At 43.2% G+C, this 21,016-nt stretch overlaps 1 protein-coding gene across 2 annotated transcripts in view; it reads right to left on the bottom strand.

The window, feature by feature from the left end:
- The window catches only part of SLC22A23 (solute carrier family 22 member 23), a 99,329-nt gene that overhangs the window by 60,700 nt on the left and 17,613 nt on the right, over positions 1–21,016 (bottom strand). For both annotated transcript variants that reach the window (XM_085220276.1, XM_010708408.2), the window contains exon 3: positions 18,176–18,330. In XM_085220276.1, the coding sequence (XP_085076402.1) occupies positions 18,176–18,330 (155 nt within the window). The remainder of the gene's footprint in view (positions 1–18,175; positions 18,331–21,016) is intronic.

The raw sequence follows: 21,016 nt of genomic DNA, 5'->3' as shown, positions 1-21,016 counted from the left end.
TGCAACCTCTGTGTGACTGATCTGTTGAAAGTTTCTTCCCTTCTACCGATATCTTAAGATTTGCTCTGCTGCTGTGTGGACACACAGCAGTTGCTTTGAAGAAACACCTACATGGCAGCAACCACCAGCATGCTTTGCACTGGCTGGCACTGCAGCATCCCTTCCATTTGCCTGAAGCCTCTCTACAGCTCCGTGCTTTGCTCACAGGAGTGTGGGCCATACAGCTCAGGTCTGAAGTGCTCTGAAGTGCCTGGAGCCTCCAATATAGATTACTGCTGTAGTGTTTCTCACAACACACAAATACCACAACTTCATCTACAACAAAGGCTTCCTTGTGCAGCACAGCACAGCCTGAGAGGGGATCACAAGGGCATGTAGCAAGGGAGTAGGAAAGTAGAGAAACTGAGCCAGAAGAGAGAGAGTAACAGGAAATCTGAATCCAGCTGCCTCCTCCTCCTCTCCCTCTCCTCATTATAGTGAAATACTAGGTGACTCAAACTTTGCAGCATTCCACTCACTTTGTGTTTACAAAAAGGAGAAGAGAGCAAGGGAACCCCCCCTGGGGTCCCACTGCCCCCCAAATACTGGACTGCTGCTCCTGTGGTGGCCTCCAGGCACCCAGCACTCAAAAGGCAGCAGCTAGAGGGCAAGGGAAGCCAAAGTCAGATAACACTTCAGGTCTCATTTCTGGGACAAGGCAATTATAAACCCTCCATTTGCCCAGCTCCATCAATTACCAGGTCAGGTAGTTTCACCCAGCAATTTGCCTGCCCAAATAAAACCACACAGAAGTCAGCGCCAAAGCAAAAACAGGGAGTGAAGTCCATAAATTGCAGTGACATCCACCCTGAACTCTTATCTTCTTAAAAAAGAAGGTCTGGGGGTTTAAATGCAAGCAGAAATATTTATGACAATCCAAGCAACCCTCCTAAACATAATTAGCAGTCTTGTTTTGTTCAGCCATGAGGTCACAAAGACTCCTTTTTCTATTCTGCCAGTTTTCACTATAGAAAAAAAAAAAAGGCACCAGAAACCTCATAGATGAAGCCCACAGTAAATTAACTTGGCTTCCTGTCTTCCTTTGGCTCAAATAAGCAAAGCCATTACCTCAGGAGAAACAACACTTGTTACCTGCACCAATGAGACTTCAGGACATTTCAACACAAATGGAAAGCCTAATCAAAACAGCCACTGCAGTGAGCTAAGAAACAATCACCATCCACTGAGATCTGCTTCGTTAGGTGTGCTCATGCTCCCCTGGCAAAATGCTGTCCCCCTTCCACAAGTTTCTTTGCAGTTCCTCAGCCTGCTGAGGCTCTTCCTCCTATCACAGCTTTACCCCTCCACAGGAAAAAGCTCCTTTTGTTCCTTTCTGCTGGAAGTTAACCAGAAAGTAACAACTTCACTTCCTACAGCAGGTTCTGCTTTTATAACACACCAGTAATCTTTGCAGCATTTCTCACATTTTCAAGGGAGGCAAAACATTAGGTGAATATATGCAAGCAACAGCACTTTCTAGCTCCCATACACTAAGGAGCAAAAGATTCTGGGGTGTAAATTAAAGGCTTCCAAGTCCTGAATTGGCCTTCGGTGCCTAAAAACTAATAGTTGCTTTGCTCTGCCTTAGCCATCCTGACTGCAGCTACTTCAGCAAAGAGAAATAATCCCATGGAAAACGCTGGCCCGTTTCCAAGGTAAATAAATAGCGATAAACTGAGAACAGCTGAAATCATAATTACAGACAACAGTCAGTTTGGTGTTGCATATTGAGTAGCCAGGGAGAATGGATAAACCGATCCTCTCAAAAGTAGAAGAAAACAAGAGGCAACTTATGACCTCTAGAACAGTGTGGCTACAGGTCAGTGGCGTAAGGAAAAAAGCATGCAACACAACATATTTCTTGTGAATGTGTGCGTGTCAGAGCCCTGCACACAGATCTGGCTCTTAGTGAGAAGTGTGGTCTAATGCTGGCACTAAACTGTGCTCCTCCGTTCCAGGAAGGAAGAATACTCAAGTATGTGCACTCCAACTCACAGTTTTTCATATCAACAACACAAACTGCAGGACAGCAGGAAATTGGTTTGTTTTTGTACAGCCATCCCTTAAAATAAGTTACTTTTTGAAAACAAAATCAGTAATTAATTTGTTTCTAAAGTAAAATGCATACAGCTTTACAACAAACAGGCAGTATTTCTGATGACTCAAAGCATCGCTGCTATAGCAGCATTCCAAACTAAACTGTAGACCTCAGCAATCCTAGCAATGTGCGTGCTCCAATGTCTGAAATGAAGAGCTGTGCGTTTCTGTGATCACAGTGGGAAGTGCATACTTTGCTCTGACGGCGCACCACTGCCTGTTGGATGTCCTGCTGAAAACTGACAAATGACTAAAATAGCACCAAACTGAAAAACAATACTTTTCTTTCTACCAGCCATCAATACTAACCAGTACTCATCATGAGCACAGTTACTAACAGCACTGCAGGGAATCGAGGAGCACAGGCTTCGTTTTAACCAATTTTCTCTGTTGATTCAGAAAGAAACACCGTCCCAGGTGCCCACCGATGCCAGGCACTAACTGTACAATTGAGCTGCTCCAGGCAACCCATACAATCTTGTTTGGCAACTGAGCAGCGCCCCAACCAGATTAAAAGCAGTTAGACGGGGCAGAATGATATTACCCTGTTCTTTTGCTTCTGGAAACCAGGGCAAAACACTGGATCAGCTACAAAGGCAACACTGGTGGACTTAACTGCATGGACTGCTAAAAAAAAAAAAAAAAAGGCTAAAAAGGCAAAAAAAACCAGCACTGAGGAAGTCTCCACTTTGACATCACTGCCTGACTGCTGAGACCTTCAGAATTTAAGCTCTGCATATTTTTGAATACAACAAAGCAGGGAGGGGATCAATTCAAAGGGCTTACGATGGCCATCAGCACTAGCTGGAAACACAATTCGTTAGAGATAGGGCTCTCCACTTCTCTGTCCACCTCTTCCCACTCCTTAGGCTTTAGAAACTAAACCAGAACCACATTATTACTCCTTTCATCTCAAAAAGCTTCTTTGTCCTTCCTCTCCCCAACATGCCTTCGCCAGTCCTGCCTTCATGCCATGTGAATATCAACCAGACTGAATGAAGTGCAAGAGTGGGCAGGACAAAGCCCAGCACACAACTGTGACTCTCCCACCTGAAAAAAAGCAGGAGTTGCTCAGCTCAGAGAATACTGCTAGAAAACCCAAGGGGATCTCAGGAAGAAAACGAGTACTGGCACAGGGAGCAAGTACAGAGTCCTCCTGCTTCACACCACTCATGCTGAAGCAGAGGTGTTCCATCCCTTGAATCATTTTTGTGGCCTCCTCTGGACGGGCTCCAAGAGGTCTGCATCTCCCCTGTACTGAGAACTCCGCATCTGGACACAGCATTCCAGATGAGGTCTCAGAGCTCAGAGTAAAGGGGCAGGAGCACTCCCTCAACATGCTGGCCATGCTTCCCTTGATGCAGCCCAGGATACAGTTGGCTTTTTGGGCTGCAAGGGCACACTTGCCATCCACAAGTACATTTTGGCTGTGCTCCATTCTTTCATCCCCCAGCTTGCACTGATAGCAGGGGTTGCCTCAACCCAGGTGGAGACCTTGAATTTCTATTTGTTGGACCTCGTAAGGTTCTGCTGGGCTCACTGCTTGAGCCTGTGTAGGTCTCTCTGGATGGAATCCTGTCGCTTGGGTGTGTGAACCACACCACATAGCTTGATGTCATCTGCGAACATGCTGAAAGTGCACTTGATCCCACTGTTGATATCACTGATGAAGATAGTAAAGAGCATCAGTCCCAGCACTGACACCTGAGAGATACCACTTGTCACTGATATAGACTGGTAAGTGCTCCAGACTTACATTTTCATTTGTAGTTTTACTTCAGTTCCCACTCCCCCAGGTAGCATCACAGCCATACATTTTCATTAATTCTCCTTTGAAATAATGAAGTGAATTAGAAAATATAAGTAATAGGCACCCTGTGCACAGCAGTAGCAGCTTCCTCCCTCCCTTCACCTTCTCTCCTTGCACTCCCCATCTATTTGCTTCACTCACCAACAAACCAACAGAGAGAGTGTGAAGATTAAGAACTCTTAAATAACTGTATTTTTCCTTTAAACTAATCAAGATGACAAATACTGGGAGATTACAGATAAGACCTGTTGGATTTGAGCAGACGCTCCTTAGCACCATTGCCTTTTAGAAGTCAGGTTAGTCTCCAATAAACCCCAAATTCAGATATTCAGAATACAAACAGGCAGTTGTGCTCTCAGATCATCTAATTCTGAGAGGAAAAGCAGAACGCATTTGTTTGAATGAGAAATAGTTGCTATTAACTGACTGGAATTAGGTTTCACTTCAGTGCATTTGATCCAACTGAATTCCAAACCATCCGTTCATAAACATAAGATGCAAGGAGGCACAAATAAAGTCTTCCAGTCTTTGCTGCACGTCACTGAGATGAACAACTCCAGCAACTCCAGTACTTAGTTAAATCCAAAAGTTGGTACAGATGCTGAAACCTCAGCAATTTCTCAACAAATTAATTTACTGAACTGTCTCTTGAGGGGAGAAGTTTTAAGCCTCTGAAATGTATATCCAAGTACACAGCTAGCTTTAAACAGGAGATGACAAACAATTGCTAAGTTGGCTGTCCTCCAGTTAATCAGTCTGCTTTGACGACTCAGATTCATCTACAAACTGCTGTTGAAAACCAATTGCTTGTTTAATGGGGCAGAAAGATGAAATCAATTTCAATATGCACATCTAGAGCGTCCCTCTTATGTAAAAGGGCTGCCTGAGGGAGTAGGGGACATTCTTCCTTCTGGTTGTGCCACTTCCGCTAGCAATCTGCTCTCCCTACAAGTACAGAATTATAAATCTACATGATCTTTTTGGTGTACAGCATCCTCGATGCTGAGAATTCGTCCCTGGCCTTCAAGGAGATCACAGCCTTATACCCAAGTGAGATCAGTTCACACTGACTCATCAGGTGTTTCATTAAGAAGCTGTGCCAGCAAAGAAACCGAACCCAGGAAGCAGGGAGAATGCCAGCTTCTCTGCTACCAGCACCCACAGTGCCCTACAGAGGGGTGGCGATGAGCGGAGGAACAGATCACGCTGTTGTGTCCAGGGAATCCAACTGAAGCTTATAATAGACATAAGCCATTAAGTGCCATCACCAGGAAATCACCACCAGTAGTGAGGCAGACAGGCACAGCATTATATGACTTTGCTCAGGTGAAAAGCGTTTCCACTGGATCAAAAGAGGATGCAATGCCATCAGCAAATCCATCGTGACACATAAATGCGTGACTTGCTCCTTGTCCCTGCCCCATGGGGAGTCACAGTGGCTCAACGTTCCCTAAAATACTTAGAAAAAAAATGGGGAAGGAGAGCCTAGAAGAGAGAGGAAAGAGTGGCAGCAAAATTCAGGGCAGTGCAGGCAGGGAGAATGGCACAGGATCACACACATACACAAAAAAAACACTCTCCTCCTGCGTTGCACAGAACATGAGCATTGCCAATAGAGCCAAGCACACCAGCAGCAAGGAGCCAGTTTTGTCTGCCTGTAGATCTAGCACCTGATCTGAGACCATTTTACCATCAGATGTAACTAAATTCACAATTTGTATCTGACAACCTTTCATTATGCACCTTAAAGACATTACCTTTAGAGGATAAAGTACATAGAAATACATGCATAAATGATTCCACGCTACACACAAAAAAAAAAATACAGAAGAAACAAAATCATTAAGAGCGGTTCTTGGGAATATATTCCGCCAGAATCGAGTTCCAGCAGAGCCCAGGACAGTAGGAGCGGGGCAGGCCTCTCAGCTCTTGCCTTTGCTGCACTATTTAAAGGCTTTCCAGGAGCTTCCCAAAAAAGGCTCTGACTTCACGCCCAAAGGCTTTGGACTGTTGCCGTAATCCTCATTTAAATGAGCAGAAGAAGGAATACTTGCTTGGTTATCAGGTACAAACACACACTGACACTGATGTCTGCAGTTTGGGAAACAACTGTCTCTCCTATCTCACACCCATGCAGCACACAAGGTATCTCTGAGAACATCTCAGGCCATTCTACACTATGCTCAGTCAGCATCTTCTGTAAACCAGTCTCAGTTCATTGCTAAGAACTTCACGCGGAGAAATAGAAAAGAGGAGATGCCTACAGTAGATTATATACCTTGTGTGTGTGGGATGGGGAGTCTCTATCCCACGACAAATCTTATTTTGACATCTGTTTTTACCTAAGTTTGTCCTTTTTGCCTACGAATTCCCACGATACAACAGAGTAGATCAGCAAGGAAGAAGGCTGCAGTAAAAATATACGATCCAGGAGACTGGGCATGAGGAATGGAATAAATATTACATTTATGAGCATCGCATTACTTTCAGAGACCGCAGAAATTAAATTTGACCCAGAACAAGACATTTACGATTTCCACAGCATAGAGAGATGCCACGGAAATGAAGCATCTTCTGCAGAACGTTTATGTTAAGGCAATACAGCTTTCAAAAGAAATGTGCATATTTTTAGGCAACCTTCCCCTCCTGTAAGTCATCTGCCATGGCTTCTATTTAGTGCTTTATCAGGCACCTTTTATCTGTTTTCCTCCATTTACTCATACACCCATGTTTGCTGGTCCCTGCTAAAATTTCAGAACTCCAAATGGAGAAGGGGAAAAAAAAAAAAAAAAAAAAAAAAAAAAAGACTCATCAAAAACAGCGAGCTGAGAGTTTCACCCCCTTCCCATGTGAGAAATGCAAGCTTAGCTAGAGGCTATATATGCACACCAGCCTTCATTTCTTTAACTTCCTTTACTGGGGTCCAAAGGCTGTTGCCATTCCTTCTCATAGCACAATGTTGTGATTTCCTTCCTTTTGGTTTCACTCCACCTGAAGTGTATTCTCCAGTACACCAGAGCCTCATCTACTTTCAGCTCATTTTCAACACACACAGACAATAGATGTGTGAGAAGGAAAGGTGTGTTCCCTCAGCTGCACCAACTCCACTGCTGATGCAATCTCATAGCAAGCGTAAGGCACATCTCTTAAAACAGAGGGTAATAGCTCAAGACATGCCTCTGAATTTCCTTAATCCCTTTTGTCTTGCACATCTGATTTCAAGCACAAAACTGGCTAAGCAGGAGGAGCTCCTCCATGCGAGTTCATCCTCAGGAGTCAGCATGCAGCCGAAGAGTAAAAATGCAGCTCTCCTGCACGGCGATCACAGCAATGGGAAAGTATGGCTGTGATCACTGAGCAACAGCATCTGTTGGCATCACACCCACAGCACAGTTCTTATGCTTTCCTTAAGGATCACCGGAAAAAACAGTGATATTCCATCTAACACATTTTACACCAAATGACTGACTTAAAATTGTCTGATGGTTTTATAGCAGCAGTACTGCTTCACACCCAGCTATACACTGTACAAGCATAACTGCATTGCAGCAGAAAAAAAATGGAGATATTCTGGTTTGGTATTTAACCTTGTTACAGTAACACCTTAAACCTAAGTCAAAATTCTACTATTTGAAGTTAGAATTATGCATAATATTTTGCAAATTAATATTCTTGATTCAGAATCATCAGGACAAATATTTTTCTATAAATCTTAGTGAATTTCTCTTAATAGGTGTGCTGCAGCAGACCATATTTCTCATTGGTCTTTTCCAAAGAATAAGTGCTACTCCCTTCCAGTGCTGAGAAAGAAAGCCTTCCTTTTTGGTACTACTAGTTATAGCAAAAAAAATATGGGCGATATTTGAAGCCTAAATGCAAGACTCCAGAAACTTCCCTTTGTATTACTCAGTTTTATTTTAAAATAGAGATGTACATTGTAGTCAGACATTGTCAGGCAAAACCTAAGAAGCAATCAAAAATTTATTAAAAAACAAGGGGAGAAAAAAAACACCACACCAAAACCTATAAAAATCCCAAAGACTCTGGGGAAGACCAAGGTCATATGAGCTGTGTTCGGCGCAAAGTGAACCTTTCAGCATCTTTACACTAGCTACAAGCAATATCGTTTCTGCCCCTCAGTCTTAACTTCTTATTCCCCTCTAAAGCCAAAAATAAAACCTAGTCCTCTCTTTAAAACATTTAATTTTCTGAAAGAACAGCAACAAAATGACCTTTCATGAGCCTTTCCAGTATTGCAATATCAGATTGATGGTCTGCATTTCTGCTCCCAAAGGTTTAGGGTTGCCAAGTCCACAATCAAGTTGTTTTACTCTGAATCACGCATTATTTGTTGTCATCAGCAGACTGGAGGCTTCTATTTATTCACTAATTTAGATGTTGCTAAGAAAAGCCAGCCAGAAAATTGGAAGTCTCATAGGCAAGACCTGATCATATTTGGTTGTCCAACTGAGTTTTAGAAGTTTTAAACAAATACAAACCCAAGTTTCCTCACACCAAGAGCTGAAGTAAATAAAGCTGTACAGATCACTATAAATCATTTTTAAGAGTCTTTCTCCCTGCTGCCAGTTCATCCACTCATCTCCAATGCACGCTAATGCCCAGAAGACACGAAAAGACTTCCATCTGCTACTATTGCAAACAGTCAGCTATCCTGGGAGGACATGTCAACCTGTCCAAGAACACACGTTTAGCTAACACATTACACCTGCTGTATCTGCCAAGCTGCAATTAAACACAGTATAATCTCTGAAAAGCCTGTAAGAAAGACATCTGAAATTCCATGTTCAAGAATGAGCCATGCAGAATAAAGGCAAACTTCACAGTGACTTGTAGCAGACCAATCTGTTTTTAACAGGACAATCTCCAGACTTCAGGTTCCTGCAACAAGCATTCAAGAATGAAACTGCATCTAGAGCAGGGCACCACAGCAAGCTAAATTTGTATCTCCTTCCAACAGCAGGGAAAATGCTTCAGTCTATTTCAGCAGTACAATTTTGATAGTTTAGATACTTCCAGGGATCAGAGCACGGAGGAGATCTGTATCTTCTCTATAAAAAGCCCACCAGCTATATTGGGTGGGCCAGTGGGACCTCTCTCAGAGATTTCCACTTCTGCATTCAGAACCATGGTGCAGCTGGGTCGCTGCAGCAGCACACCTGGGCTGAAATAAGGATGGAAACACCGCAAAGATAGATGCTTTCTCATCACAACAGACCTCACGCTAAGATGTCTGAGCAGGAAAAGGCATTAATACGTCCCATGCAAGTGCTGCCAGGCACTCAAGGAACCAGGAGGGCAATACTGCCTGGATCTGCACAGACTAGCATGACACACAGCCTGCTTCTCTTGGCTGTGTTTTTGTTTCCGAAATAGCTAGGATACAAAATCTTTCATTGTTGCTGGATAGGAGCAGATTTCTTCTTTCAGAAAAGTTATCTGTCACATTCCCTCTTACCAGGAAGAAGAGAGAAGACACAGCTGTTGTACACACTACGTAGTCTATTTTCCTTACTCTTCCTCTTTGGGTCATGCATAGGCTATTCTTGTTCTCTGCCTTGCCATGCATTACTGTCTCCAGAGCTGTTTGAAGCACCTAAGCTCAGCCAAGGAAGGAGACTAAAATGTCAGGACAAATGTCAACTGCACAGATACTTATCTTTTATTTTTAGTTTGAGATGTAACACTTGGTCAAGAAGAATGAAGTTTGTCTCCTTAAAAAGTTGAATCCATCAGGTTAAAAGCTTACAAGGTGCAGACTGAACTGCACATATTCTCTCCTAGATGTATCACAGCCACTAAGAATGAAGTAAGCAAGAACAGGACAGGATGGTCCATAACTCTAACTGCACGTGTAACATCTCAAAAGACTGACACGGGTAGAGACAAGGGTTGTATAATCAAAGCTTCTCCTGTCCAGATTCCAAAATGCTCAAGTGCAGTAATTGGTTTTCTCTACTTCACAGATACATGAGAAGCCATTTTTCCAATCAATGACTAACAATGACAGCTTTATTTCTTTAACTTTCAAAGCAGAGTTATTTTTAATGGTTCTATAAACTAGAGGCTCTTTAATTAATTTTCTTCAAGCCTCCTAGAAACAGATCTGTTTTTGTCTTGAAAAATAAGTCTGTCAAGTTTGAGATTAAACCCCCTTTTCAAGACAGAGCTATAAAGGAAACCAAAATGGGATTTTATTAGAAATGCTGGTTGCAATTGCAACATACAAGCTACTTCTGCCATCATACAGTTTTTAAGTTGCTCTTGTTCTTCCTCCCTGCCTTCAATCCATTTTTGTTTGCTATAATTAAAAAAAAAAAAAAAACACAAAGCCCAAAAACCATTTCTTCTTAAATTGCTTTCCCTGTCTAACATTATTGATTCTGCTTCCTGTGTGTTTTTGGTGCTTCTTTTGCTTCTAACCTCCCTTATGAAGTCACAAACCATGTTCTGCCAGGATGCAGCAATACTTCCAGCACAGCACCAAGATCTAGGTGAAAACATCACTGTGCCTGGAAGAGGGCCTTGCAGAGGAGCTGAGAGCAGCACTGCATTCCCCACCACACAGAAAACTTGACAGATTCATTAATCTGTTTATTTTAAACAATGATTCCTGGTCCACGAGCCTAAATATGTGCTGAACTAAATGCTTCACAGAGAAAACACCCTCCTAATTTCTCCACACCATTAGTCTGAATGATTGGATAACAGCTGGCATGAAAAGCAACTTACCTAAGCCTCAGCACCGGGTACTTATTTCCAACAGATGATTGTTAATTGCAGCACTCAGGCAGGGTTTGCCCTCCTCCACAACACCAAATGCCTCCTCAACCACAGCTAAGGAACAGTGCTCCCTGGCCCCCTCTGCCAGCAATTACCCTCCTCAGAGGGCACATAGAAGAATGAATGAAATGCATGCCCCCTATTATGCTGATGATGTGAGATAAGCCACTGGTGGAGATGTATTTGCACCCCAGTGCATGACTATAGTGGAGACAACTGAAGCTTTACCACACAAACTAAGAGTATGCCTCTACAGAAGGCAATCTCTGCCACAGATAGGACTAAAAGGTAGAAGAGAGAAACCACAAGAATGGTTTATCTGATCTGAATTCCTATTAACACAAGCTGGACTGAGATACTGGGCATCCAGGAGCCAGGGAAACCACAGACTCATTAAGGTTGGAAGAGATCACTGAGATCATCAGGCCAAGCCATCAACCCATCACCACCAGGCACAATAATCCATGTCCCTCAGTCCCACATATCTGCATGCTTCTTGAACATCTCCAGGGACAGCGACTCTACCACTTCCCTGGCCAGTCTGTTCCAATGCATGATTTTTTTTTTTTTTCCTAATCCAACCTGAATCACAGAAGTGCAGATCCCAAACAGATGAAGCTAACAGTGAGCCACACTCCCATTCACACTTCAGCACAGAAGCCCTTCATCAGGAGATAGCCATACTTCCAAACCAAGCTGCCATCTTCAAACGCCTCTTTTCTCCAGGAGACTGCCTGTTTTAGATCACCCAACTAAGTCTAAACTCAGTATGATCAACAGCTCAAAGATTCAGTACTGAACACACTGGGTGCCTACAAAGAGCCAGGTTAAGCTCAGGTTGTAGAACAGAAGGCGTGCTTGCAAAATGTCTGTGTTGCTCACTAGAATCCAGTGAACTGATATCTTGTCTCATAATTCATAACACAGCCAGAATTTGAAGAATGCGAGCAAACAAGTTTTCAAACTAGCAACAAACACTTGTGCCTAAATTTATCCGTAAGAACTACATGGTTGTATGTACATTTCATTTAAGAGGGGATGAGACGTTCTCAAAAAACATAGCTCATACTCATAACTGCAGCATGTGCTTCATAAAAAAAAACATATGCAGTGCAACTTTGAGCAGAAAAATGAGTTATATGAGAACTGGTGTAGCATGTTGTCAGCCTACAGAACTTAATCACATAAATAAAGGCAAGAATTAAAACAAAAGTGAACTTTTTATTATATCTGACAAAATAATATGCATTTTTGGAAATAGTGCAGTGAGCACTGCCTGCAAACTTCGGCTTTGAGTGAAATTTAATTAAGTTGAACTAGTAAAAAAAAATTCCATGGGGTCGTGTTATTTATAGGTGAGAAAATAAGAGTCGTGTCCATGTGACTAGGGATGGAAATTTGGCTAGTCTTGTTAAATTACGGTTCCTCTTGAAAGACACAAATATTTACGTGAATTTGTGTGCTGACATTTGGTGCTGGACTTAATATTTAAGCCACTACAGATAACTGCTAAATCCATCTTCCACATACACACTTTTTTCCTCTATGCACATCCTGCTGCCACTTGGATTTTTCTGACAAGTCTGTAAGGAAAAGTAGGAAAGGGAAGTGAAACACTGTTCGTAGGTGATTTATGAACCTATGATTTCCTCCTTCTGCAGCAGAAAGTAACAGCAAGATGTGCATTCATCCATGCCTCACTGGAAGAAACATCTGGGAAAAGCTCAAGCCTGTGTACTGACTGCCTTCCAGGCAGCTCCTGAGCTCTCCTGCCCATCTCATTCCCAGCACTTGCACTACCAGCTTAAAGGTTCTGTGGGGATGCAGGGGGACAGACCTCAGCCAAGGGAAGGGGACAGCTAAAACTCAGTCAGCCATCAGACTTAGCAGAATAGGCTGCACATGCATGGTTTCAACAAAGGAAGCTTTCTGTAGCAGATTCAGTTTCCTGCCAGGAAAAAGAATAAATAAATAAAAATCATGACTGACAGAATTTTCACACCGCTGTCTCCAATCCACTTGTGTTTCTCAGAGAAGAAACACTTCTCAGATCATGGAAGTATACATTGGTGATAGGTTGATGGTTGGACTTGATGATCTTAGAGGTCTTTTCCAGCATTAACAATTGCACGATTAACCGCAAAGATGTCAGACATACAGCAGTACTAAGGGTCTGCTCACCATTACTAAACAAAGAAATAATAAAAATCCCTAGAAATGTCATCATAGTTATGATCAGTTACAAGAAACTGAACAACAGAAGGTAGGATTTCTCATAGTAACCTCCTGAGGAGATCTAAAGAGAATACTGTTCCCCTTAGGCATGTTTTAAGAATTGATACACATTTATTTCAAATTGGCTGCCTCAAACAATACAGCATTTCCAAAGTTTGCGAAAAAGTGTTCAGTGCTCCAAGGGCACGCACAGAGGTTAAAACAAGCAACCCAGACAGTACTCCATGGGCAGGAGTATATCTCTAGAAGATTCCACACCACTCTGAACAGCAAAAAAGGGAAAGAATCACCAAGGAGAAGGAGGCCAGTAGACTATTAGGAGTCACAACTTAATTCTACCAAATAGGTCCAAATCATTTAGCAATCAATGGCCTCTTTAGAGGGATTTCTGTGCGGTAGAGCCCTCCGTGATCACCCCTCCCAGACCTGAGTTGGATGACTCAGAACAGGAGAAGGCTGGTTACGTGAGCAGAAGGCGGCTGGTTATGTAAACAGAAGGTAGGTGGCTTAACAACCTTGCTCTTATCACCAAGTGTCAGCCAAGAGAACTGCGTGTTACTGCAGAACTGAAGCACATGTCAGTGCACTGGAACACAGCCGGATGTTTTCCACTTCCCCTGATTTGAAGAAGGCACTACAGCATTTTTAATTTTGTTGGTTCAGATGGAACAGAATAGGCTTGGAGCCTATGGCCTGCAGCACCTGCCTTGCCTAACCAAGACAATGTTTGCTGCTGAAGAGTCAGGAGGGGAAAATGGAGAATAAAAATTTGAGCAATTATTGCTTAAACCATTCCAGCTCCACTGGATTTGAGGGCTGCGTGTTTGGAGGTGCTTCAGAGCCCAGCATCCTGAGTCCACACACTTCTTAGCTCATTCTTCAGCATTAGCAAGCTTTCCAGCATGCTGCTCCAGCTTTCCAGGATATGCATTAAAAAAACCAAAAACAACAACAACAAAAAAGGCAGCTTAAGAAATCACACTGAGCCTCTCTCAGGTCAGTGCCTTGTAATTTTCACGAGTAACAGGTTAGGTTGACCTAACTACAAATGAGAAAAGATACATCACAGCTGGGCATCTTAACCAGTCTAGAAACCCTTGCCAGCATTCTTCAGCCTTTCCAAACAAGCTATTATTTTTCACTGTGTTTCTACCTTTTTCCTCCAACCAATGAAAGGGAGAAAACAATGTGCCTACTCATCCCACTACTACGCATCAGAGGTACACTCCTGCTTCCTCCCTACAACCTGCAGAGATGATGTCTCCCTTTCAGCATAGCTATTTTCAGAGCCTATTTACTGTTCCATTCAAGCCTAGGCTTTCTAATTTCACAGTCTAATCTGCAGTTCAGCCACCCATGAAACAGCCTGCAAACCCACACCACAGCTCCTGCTGCCTGATCTCAGGTGTGATCACCAGTGCTGCTATGGGAGCTGCAGAAAAATACTTTCCGCCCCCACCTCCTTCTTAAATGTAATTAACACCATCATCCCAGCTTCTGCTATGGGTAATGACAGCTTATGCACCCCCAGGCCCAGAAAACACCTAAAGGCAGGTGAGAAGAGACTGCCAGGCATATCTTGCTGACGGCAGGATCTTTGCCCTGTCCTTGGAGGAACGGGGACAGCTTCCCCACACAACTACTGATGCCAGCACAGCCTTGGCAGTGGCATGGGTGCAGACCTCCTGCTTGCAGCCCTGCCAGCTCCTGCATCAGCACATGTGGGTTGTGAAACCCAGCCCTAGGGAAGTGCAGTGTGAGGCCACAGCAATATCCCCGCCAGGCTAGAGGGACCCAGCAGCCACTCCCTTCATGCTCTCCGGAGTCACATTTGCTGCTCACTCCTGTGGTTTCCACATCTGCTGAGCATACTTTGTCCCACAGGGCTGGCAGCCAGACAGTAGAGCTATTTGTGGGGAGGCACACCTTCACCAGCTGTAAAGGCCTGCAGGCATCAGCTGAGGCAGCACTCAGACACCCCCGGCACTGCTTGAGGTTGTTCCCCTTTGCCCCCCTTTCAAGGCCAATTCCTGCTAGGACCAGCCACAAGTCTTTCCATCCCAATGGGTTAACTGGAAGCCCCTCACCTTCAGTCTGACAGCAGGCTACAGCACCCTGCACCCAGGTGATGTGAGATGCCCATCCTGCTGTTTCTGCACTCTCCTACTCAGCCAACACAGCCACCAAACCAGCAACCCAAGTTCTGTGCATCAGGCTGTAGTGCACAGCACATTGAGCAGAAGAGGTGGGAAGCACCATCATGAAACAAAAGCCTCTCAAATCTGCCCGTTTCATAGAATTGTAGTTTATTCAGGTGAAAAGAACCATCTCCCTCTTATTCTCCCAAACAAGGTGATCAATGCAGCACTGAGAAGAAAAATCCCAGGTTCATTCCTCCTCTGCTTGCCCTGTTCACAGCAAGTGCCAGCACCTGTGCACAGACCATCTCTTCCTGCAGGCTCACCAGAAGTTTCATCTGAAATCCTTTCCCAGCAAAAGTTTTGACAAAAACTAAAACAAGTGCAAGACAGCTTTTCATCTTAGCTAAAGAAACTTAGATTTGTTAAGTCCCGAGCAACAAGATGCTGTGCGGAATCACAGAATTATTCAGGTTGGAAAAATATTTTTAAGGTCATCAAGTCCAACCATCACGCAACACTACCAGGTTCAGCACTAAACCATATTCATAAGCACCACATCCACATGTCTCTTAAACCCTCTAGGGTTGCAGACTCTGCCACTTATTCCAATATCTAAACACACTTTTCAGGAAGAAATTCTTCCCAATACCCAATCTAAACCTCTGCTGGTGCAACATGAGGCCATTTCCATACATCCTGTCACATTTGCCACCTGAGAAAACAGGCCAAACAGGATCTCACTGCAGCCTCCTCTCCAATGTGCGGAGCCTACAAGAAGCCAACTCACAGCACTGCTGAAGCCAGCCTGCAGTGGCACAGAAGGCAAGGCCTGTCCCAGGGCTTGCGCAGCACACTGGCAGGGACCCACAGGAAAACCACATTAGGCTGTTGGGCAGAACACTGTGTGAACAGTGAAGGCTACTTAAGTTCAGCAGCTCTGTGTTATAAAGGCAGCACTTTGGTGCTATTCCCACTCCTTGAGCATCAGGATAATTATTTACAATTTCCCTGAGGCGGGCCATAAATCTAAGCATAACCAGCAAGCTTGACACAGTGTAAAGAGAATCTCTGTGGCAGACTAATTATCTTTGCAGGCTGTACAATCCTGTAGAGTTTTCTTCTGCACAGTAGCATCAGAAACTTCAGCTGGTGACTCTCTGGCTGAATACACTTTCTATTTTCTATTGTTCTGCTCAGGGCAACCAAGTAAGAATTCTGGGGCCCAAAGCTTTGGTGGAAGAGACCAAAACCATTATATAAAGAAAGGAGGCTATGAAACAGAAGAGGACTCCACAGAAGGTTGCAATACCTATGCAGACACACGCCCACTTGCAATGGGTAAACTCACATAAGCAGTTATAAGCAAACACTTCAATTATGGTGGAGGGTGGGCCTGAAACCAAATTCAAGCCCTTGATCTGAATCAAACAGAGCATGGACCAACCTTGGCTTTTTTTTTTTTTTTTTTTTTTTTTTTTTTTTTTTTTTGAATGGGACCTTTTCTGGCAAACTACTCCAACACAACACAGACTCTCTCAGGTTCATAATGGAATTTTTTTTTATATATATCCCAACAAAAATTTTCAGTTGCAATGACTCTCTTAAAAAAATTTAAAAAGCCTAACTACAAAGCAACCAAGAAAAATGTACATACTTCAATGAGAAGTGAAAAATCCAAACTACTTAAATTTCATCTGAATATCCTACTGGTAAGAGCTGTCCTTGGAAGGGAAGATCTTTCTTCACAGCCAAGATCATGAAGAGCATTTGGAGTCAACCACAGCAGGACAGCAGAGATTAGGTTTGATGCTATTATGCTTCAGCAACAACTTTGCCTCCATTGGTTTCTTTCATTCTAGCAAGACCTCTAGGGTCACTAAGAAAAAGGGTTAATGAAGTTTCACTGATATTATATACAGTGTGATGGGGGGGGGAATACAAAAGAAGATTTCATGTCTTCAATAATAGTTTTATTTTTTGATGAAGAATTCTTGCTAGGAATTACAGAACCACAGAATTGTAGGGGCTGGAAGGGACCACCTAGTCCAACCTCACTGCCATAGTGGGATTATATCACCGAAGGCAAGAGAAGCAAAGGAAAAAAAGTAAAACTCTCTTGGGTACTGTACTGTCTACTACAAAGAAGTGCAAAGAACAAACTGTTGTGTATTCCAGTCAGGTTCTTTTCCCCACGACACAGTCTCAGAACACAAAAACAAATACTGTAGAGCTTAATACTCCACAGAGTGAGGATACTGCAGTATCTATAACCCATAAGGATTTAACATCTACGATAGGAAGTGAATAAAATTTTATGAAGATTTGTACAGCAAGTCCCAGGATATATTTAGGCAATACTTTTCCAGAGCCATAATAAAAAGGAGGAAGTGATGTATTTTTCCTCAGGTGGTGTACTACCCGTTTATCACAAACAGCAAAGGAAGCACAAGCACACAGAGCTCCCTGGAGTGCATCCCAGCGACACATTCAGGGCTGGCAGCACCGCACGTGCACTCTCTGAAGGCACAGCCTCTGGAGAGGGCTTCCATATATTTTGGCAACAAGTTTACCAGGCATCTCCCCTAGACATTATGAGTACACAGACTTTTCTCACAGGCTTTCCTTCAAGATTCTCTCAGATTTTATCCCCCTTGAAATACTCAAAAACACACGAACAAAAACTACACAGAATCAAGAAGCCTTGATAAGAAGACATCGGGCTCCTCATCTCACATATTCCTGCTGCACTTCACAATCCAAGGCAGGGACAAGAGACCTCTTAGCTGCAAGTAGCAGGGGAATTTTTGGAATAGTTCCAGACAGGAAAAGTGTAGAATCTCCTAGTGAACTTAGCATTGCTTCGTAGCAACCTAAAGAGATAGCTGTAAAGATCCCTACTTTGTTATTAAAACAAAGGCTGAAGCTTTTTTCAAAGGGTATGATTCAGAACTGTTTGCTTGTAGGAAAGCAGGATGCCCCAGAACAGCTATATACTCCAGAACAAATATACTCTGTAAATATACATTTGGATGGGGTATAAAGGTATACTCACGCAATGCGTACAGGGAGAGGACTATTCCAGCCAGGCAAAACCCCTCAAAAAACCTGAGTGTGCTGAACATTGTCACATTCACTGAGAGTGCCACAGTCAGTCCAAATATCAAAATGAATATGACAGAGAAGAGCAGTATGGGCCGTCGACCAACCCTAAAAATAAGAAAGGAAGTAGAGAGAAATAGAGTTAAAAACCAGAGTGGACATAATATTCCAGTATTACAAAGAGCACAAATCATGCAATGCCTTCTAAATATTCCCACTCATTTTTAGTTCTTGTTCCATTTTCCCCACCCTCCTGCTTACTAAAAACCACTTGATTCTTCAGTCAGCTTTGCATTGCAGATTAACTTCAGGTGGGATTAAGCAGGGTCACCATGTGATTTGTTACTTCTTGACTAAGACATCAGTTGACCAATTGCACAACACCAACAGTGAACAAGGAAACTTCTAGGAACTACAACAGAACCATAAACAAATATCTTAGAGATCGAAAACAGCTTCTCAGAGCTTTCAGTAGCAGATGAGATGGGTTTATATTATATATGTTACATGATAGCATATATTATTTCCCTACAGCCACAGAGCTTATTGCAAAGGTCTCTTCTTCCCAACAGACATGCTTTCCAGCCTCCTTTGCAAGAGAGGCACGCTCAAAAGATCACATTTCTTAGTCTCATTATTAAGGACAAGCCTAAGAAACAGGGACTGAATGTAAGAACAGGGCTCGTGCTGCTTCCCTTATCCTCAGGCAGCTGATAGTAACGCTTGCAGAAAAGCGGTGAGCTCCACTCTTTTATTCACGTCACATCCCCACAGTGGCTGAAAAAACCCACAAAACTAGCCGAGGAGGGAGAAGAGGAAAAAGAAACCACTCCAAAGCAGACACTGGCAACTGAGATGTAAGTATTTGCAGCCCTCCTCGGCAGAGATTTTCAGCTGCAGGTGCCGATAAGGAACTATGCTGCTACCAAACACAGGGCACCTGCTGCAGAAGTCAGCTCCTATGCAAAGCCTCATATTCCTTTTATGTCTCACATGCTCACTGTTCATAATTCCCCTTCCACCCCTCCCCCTTCCTGTGCAAGGCTGGTAATATGAAGCACCAGAGCACGCTGCTATTTTTAAGCAAAAATTGGATCGTTATGTGGAGATTTCCAAAATTTTTCAACTTGTCAACTCCCACAAGTTTTCCAGTGGAACTGAGGATTTCTTTCAGTCAGCTCCATATGCCATTTCCACAAAGAATATATGAACTTGCTTTTCGTAGGCAGCTTTCACAGACGCATTCAAAGCAGACTGTCAGCTGCAAGCCAGCTATCTGGCTGAGTGTCAGCGCAATAAAGAGCACATAAACATCACTACCTAATCCAGTTTCACATACTGAAGTGTTTCGAGTCAATTATTTGATTGTTACCAGCAGCTGTAAAGTGTATTTCATACATGCAGTCACAACTAAAACTTTGGATTTTGCTTTAAAATGGAACAAGATCAATGAAATAGAGGACAAAGGGATGGAAAGGAGATATTGTATTTGATGCCTTTGGAAACTGGAAAAGCGAACCAGTAATTGTATCATCACTTACACTTTTTCAAAGTACACCGGAGATGATGATATTAGTCAGGTTTTTGGGTTTTGATTTCTTTTTCCCAGCTGCAGCATGAACTGCAGGGTACTTCAAAACTTAACTCACTGGCACCAAACATTCCATGTTTATAAAACGTTGGTCATCCTGTGTGGAGCCAGGAGTTGGGACTCGAGGATCCGTATGGGTCCCTTCCAACTCAACATATTCTATCCTCTGAAAGCAGCAAAGTGCCAGGGGGCAGGCTGGAGACTACAAGGTCAGAGCAGATGGTTCTTCATTAGGGTGCAAATACAGCTAGTCAGAGATGAGCCTCAGAGTGAGAACAAAGCTTTTCTCCCCCCTCAGAGATACGCAGTGTGCTGGGAACATGGTGGACACGGTGGCAGCTGCTGACACCTGTGCTTTACATTTTGTGTTTATGGGGCACACAGCACTTGGGCAGGGAGGGAAAGTACCTCATACCAAACCTTGAATACGAAAACCACGAACTCTGTGTTATTGGTGATGTGCACAGAATTTCACAGCCTGGTTTTCGTAACAGTCAAGCTGCAATTCATACTAATTAGTATTTGTGGAAGCGTTTTATAGATGAAAGGCATTAGGCAAGCCCTCAGAATTAGGAGTTTAATTCTCATCACAAGCCTGACCTGCCATTTCCTGATGCTGATTAAAAAAGGCTCCATGCTTCACAGACATCAGTTCCCTTCCTCCCCTCCTCCCATCCTCTTTACTTGAGGTTACCCATCATTAGGGCTTGGAATTTCTCCTACCATTATACAAATTATGCAAATGAACATTTGCTGCTAACAAAGAATCGGGAAATCCTTCTGGGCTTCTGAAAGCCCCAAGCCCCTTAGTACCCACTCCCAGAGACAAAGCTAGCATTTCTCCTCATCCCAAAATTCATTTCATTTATCATAAAAAAAAAAAAAAAAAAAATCAGAACTGCAGGGCAGCTATCAGCCACATTGCTGGTGATCCAGCAGCGTTTTGACAGGATGCTGTCTTAAGAGTATATAAAGCCTTTTATGTGTAGACAGAGTTATTTGACTAGCACTACATGGAAATGCTTGTGAGAGATTAAACCATACACAATCTCCCTTGTAAAACAGCCCTGGGATGCTATCCTGCTGCCATCCACACTACTTCAGAGAGAGATTTCCATGCCACAACAGTCTCAGCCTACACCGCATATTATTATCTCTATCAGATGATAAATGCTGCCTACACAGGTAAGTAACTAGGAATAC

The sequence above is a fragment of the Meleagris gallopavo genome, chromosome 3, assembly GCF_905368555.1.
Source record: "Meleagris gallopavo chromosome 3, MGAL_WU_HG_1.1, whole genome shotgun sequence".
Taxonomy (NCBI): Eukaryota; Metazoa; Chordata; class Aves; order Galliformes; family Phasianidae; genus Meleagris; species Meleagris gallopavo.
The sequence above is the reverse complement of the archived record's forward strand: the minus strand, read 5'-3'. Positions and strand labels throughout refer to the sequence as shown.